Source organism: Botrytis byssoidea, assembly GCF_014898295.1.
Source record: "Botrytis byssoidea strain MUCL 94 chromosome Unknown BBYS_023, whole genome shotgun sequence".
In the NCBI taxonomy this organism is placed as follows: Eukaryota; Fungi; Ascomycota; class Leotiomycetes; order Helotiales; family Sclerotiniaceae; genus Botrytis; species Botrytis byssoidea.
Genome location: NW_024065864.1, coordinates 667,276 through 671,092, shown reverse-complemented (window position 1 = coordinate 671,092; position 3,817 = coordinate 667,276). Strand labels below are relative to the sequence as shown.

At 40.7% G+C, this 3,817-nt stretch overlaps 2 protein-coding genes across 2 annotated transcripts; one reads left to right on the top strand and one right to left on the bottom strand.

Moving 5' to 3' along the window:
• Nucleotides 1-521: 521 nt before the first annotated feature.
• On the top strand, nt 522-854 carry EAE97_009795 (uncharacterized protein; the record flags this gene model as incomplete). Its single annotated transcript, XM_038880310.1, has 2 exons — nt 522-645; nt 763-854. The coding sequence occupies 2 exons, from the start codon at nt 522-524 to the stop codon at nt 852-854; spliced, it is 216 nt and encodes a 71-aa protein (XP_038729016.1).
• Nucleotides 855-1,230: 376 nt separating this feature from the next.
• Nucleotides 1,231-2,889, bottom strand: EAE97_009794 (uncharacterized protein). The gene is made up of 4 exons (XM_038880309.1): nt 2,735-2,889; nt 2,578-2,677; nt 2,353-2,499; nt 1,231-2,256 (listed from the first exon to the last, which is right to left on the bottom strand). The coding sequence occupies exons 1-4, from the start codon at nt 2,751-2,753 to the stop codon at nt 1,467-1,469; spliced, it is 1,056 nt and encodes a 351-aa protein (XP_038729015.1). The 5' UTR covers nt 2,754-2,889; the 3' UTR covers nt 1,231-1,466.
• Between the last annotated feature and the right edge of the window lie 928 nt (nt 2,890-3,817).

Sequence of the window (3,817 nt, the reverse complement as noted above, 5' to 3'; positions counted from 1 at the left end):
CAATTGGGGATGGAGAAACAGCAGTAAGCTTGCACGAGATTAGGATTAGTTTCAAAGATTTTGTTTTCAGGCATGAGCCGGTATTTTCCCACAGCAAAGGAATGCTGCATCATTCTGCACCTTCGTGGTAAAGACAATGATGGATGCAAAGTAAAACTCGAAGACAAAAGCTGGTGTTCTATTCATGAATTGTTTAAAATATTTTCTTCTGTGAAAGATCCACATCATCATTTATCTATATTGATAACTTCATCCTATGACGGTTCGGTTCATAACGGTCTCAGAAATCTTCCCGGTGGCACTTCTCTGCTTACGATATCGGAAGAATCGACCAGCAGCAAAGATATACAACTCTGGATAGATAATTTACATGGAGATTGGAAAGAAGGTGCATCTATTTTGGATTTTTTAATGACTTTCTTATCCACGGGCTTCGAAATAGACACTCTCCGGTGATGTATATCGTCGGCAGTAGTTTTCATAAACTAGACTACCTTTTAAGTGGGCGTACAGGAAAACCAATGGAGCCTAACGTTGCTGAATCACTAGAAAAGAAGTACAAACCCGAGGACAGAAATTTAGTTGATATTGCGAGAAAGATTCGTAACGCTAAAGGAGAAGTCTCATTCAAGGATTCGGAGTATGGTAAGGCTGTCGCCTTAACATTCAATTCATACCTGCCATGGATGTAATAGGTAAGTTCTAATCACAAAGAGATATGGTCATCGTTCATTGCATCTGCCATTAATGTTATACTGATAGTCAGCTGGAACAACACCGAGCCGGTGATCATTAGAGGTTCGGAGATATTGAAGATTGTCATACGAGGTCGTATCGCTATTCACTTAGAATAACGCGGGCGAGCACCAATTAAATATCTGGGGGCACTAGATATTATAGGATAAATAGAGTTATATTGACTAGATCTAGATATTTGCTTAGATTCTGCTCAAAGTTTCAACTCACGTTCACATATATATCGTAGAATGCGTATTCTGACATAGGACGAAATCATAAAGAAGAAGCCTTATTGTAATTCTCAAAAATCGCAAGCTGGTTTCGAGTACTCATGGAAACAAACTTCTTATCCATAGATTAATGAATAAGCCGGATCGATAGAACTCGATGGGTTACGACTCACTTGAGCCCAGCCGCCACACTTAGTGCTTAAATGGATAGTGGCTGTAAAAAACTCTTACAAAAGGCACTGCACTCAAGATTAGACGAATATGATCTCAATGAACATGAATTCAAGCTATAACCAACTGGAAGTTCTACTTGGACGCGTATAAAAAACAACGTAAATCGCATCAGTATAGGTTCTTCTAACAATCTGGGAACCCTTTTCCTCTCTTTGATCATTGAAACTAACTATCTGCTACCCGAAATGCTGATTCATAGTTCATTACGTCCGCCATCCCTAGAAAAAAGCATTAAATTCGCCAAGAAAATGACTATTTCTACCATCATACCGTATCTCTTCCATGTCCCTCCTTCACTTCCCTCTGCCTCTCAACTTGGTGATTCAGGCCTCCTTGCCCCACGCTTTCTACACCGCCCTGCTCCCAAAACCCTCTATGCATATTTCTCCCCTTACACATCCCATAGATATCGAATGGATCAATAAATGTAATCCACAATTTTCTCTCATCCTGATATCCTGTACCCTCAATCTCCGTCACCCCATCTTTCCCCAAATATATCTTATTATTCCTCGGCAGAAACCTCATCGGATGTCTCCAATTCAACAAAAATGTATTACAAGTCATAAGCAAAGCTTCAAACACCCAGAAAAACCATTCATATCGGATAATCGGACTAATATCACTAGCTTCCATCCCAGACGTGGGATGCAAATCTGCGATACTGAAATATTCAACCGTGCGATATATTGTTCTCGTTCCGATCAATGCGCTCGATATATAAAGTGTGATCAACACATTGTTCAAATTACTGGGCAAGAGCAAATTTCTGCGACATTTCAAGTGGAAGTAAGCGGCGAGGAAGACAAAGGCTCCTAGAATACCGAGCTGGAGACATAAAGCGGCTTTGAGAAGAGATCGACCGGTTTCTTGCGCATCTTCGGAAAGAGATGAGTTGGCGAGACGGGCAGCGCCGTTAGCGTTGAGAGCTTCGACGATGGCGGAGATGGCACCAAAAGTAGTGAGGACGCGACCTGGATGGAGAGGAGAGTGGTAAGGGACGTAGTAGAGAATGCGGGAGAGGATGAAGTAGTTGACTAGTTCGTAGATGGGTCTGTGTTTTGGTTTGTATTTAGTGCGGATTTGGTTATGTCTCGTTAGAAAGTGGGAGTAGAAGAGGATACGAAGGGGAAATAGGGGTATAACTTACGGTGCAGCGTAAAGCAGAACTATACTCGCGATATATATATCAAGATTGCTATAATGGAAAGCGCCAATTTCTCTGAGGATAAAACCGGCAAGGTATATACATCCACACCATGGGAGTAGTCCGGTTACTTTCCAGCATTTGTAACGACTTCAAGGACTTAGCACAGGACCTCGAACAAAATATCGATGGTCAAAGGCCATGATTGTGGTGGAGGAGAAAACATACTAGCACTGATATCCATGAGTAACCATAGAAATTGCTATCAAGACCGCAAATATAATGGGTGCTACCTTGTTAGGCGCATAGAAATAGAGACTATCCTCGACTAATTAAAGACAATTAATTCAAATACTTCCAACTGGAATTTCAACTATATACATACCAGGCTTGCCGTTCTCCATACTAGTTATTGTTATGGTAGTCAAGTCGAAGTCGTATATATCACAAAGTAAGGAATACCTCCAAGTCCGGAGGTAACATAAGAAAGACACTTTACTAGCTTCCAATGTTGATTAAGTGAACATTTCAACAGCGGCGCAAACAATCTTCTATATATTTTCCGACCATCAGCCGCATTATGAGAATCTGTCATTTCCTCTCCCTTTTCTCTCATCCAATTCATTCGTAAATCATGTTCTCAGTCACCTGACCACGCCATCATTCGCGCAAATACGTCTCAAAAATGCGAGGTTGCAAACATTATTGGCTATCTTCCATCTGCCTAGCAGTGCCCCCGAATCTGGGGAGGCGAAGTCACTAGAGCTAAACGGGCGTGATGTAGCGACGTGACTGCCGAGAAATTTATGTCATAATATTATTTGACGTAATTTTCTCTGACGAATAATGTATTGTTTGTCCGTTAGCTAAACGAAACGAAATACGTTGTATGTAATACGGGAAGAATGATATACCGAGGATCAGAATATCATTGAGTGAGAGATGAATTATGGGGCTGGGCGCTGCATTTTTCTGTTTTGGGAATATAAGTTTTGAAGGAGATACAAGAATTGAATTTATATTCATATAATTTAATTTAATGATACAAACTAGTAATGAATTATTGAACCTTCAATCTTCTTCGAAAAGTATGTATACAAGCTACGGAATTAGTTAGCCGTCGGGGGGAAAGAATCTTACTGACTGTGAGTTCGTAGAATTCCTCTTTTCTTCACATTCAATCAGCATATTATTTACTATATGATTATCACCATTAACGTCCTTCGTAGGCTAATGATTTTGTAGAACTGCTAAGTCGAGGCTTAGCAGCTTACTGTATGACTCAACTATATCGAGGTAGTATCCGATAGAAAGTGTAACCTGGTACTAGGGGTTGAGCTCGAGAAATGTAGGAAAAGAAAAGGTGCAATGTCAAATGACCCTATATCCACACACTGAGTAGCTTCTGCGGCGTCTTTTCTATCTCTTTCATTGTTCTCTAGGAGCATCCTTGAAGGTGCCACGTTCT

Excerpts from the sequence above, each read along its gene's own strand:
- EAE97_009794 (XM_038880309.1), bottom strand. Across the intron at positions 2,500-2,577 it reads ACTCATGGATATCAGTGCTA|TCGTTACAAATGCTGGAAAG; the intron begins GTATGTTTTCTC and ends AAGTCCTTGAAG. Across the intron at positions 2,257-2,352 it reads GTTCTGCTTTACGCTGCACC|ACCCATCTACGAACTAGTCA; the intron begins GTAAGTTATACC and ends ACCAAAACACAG.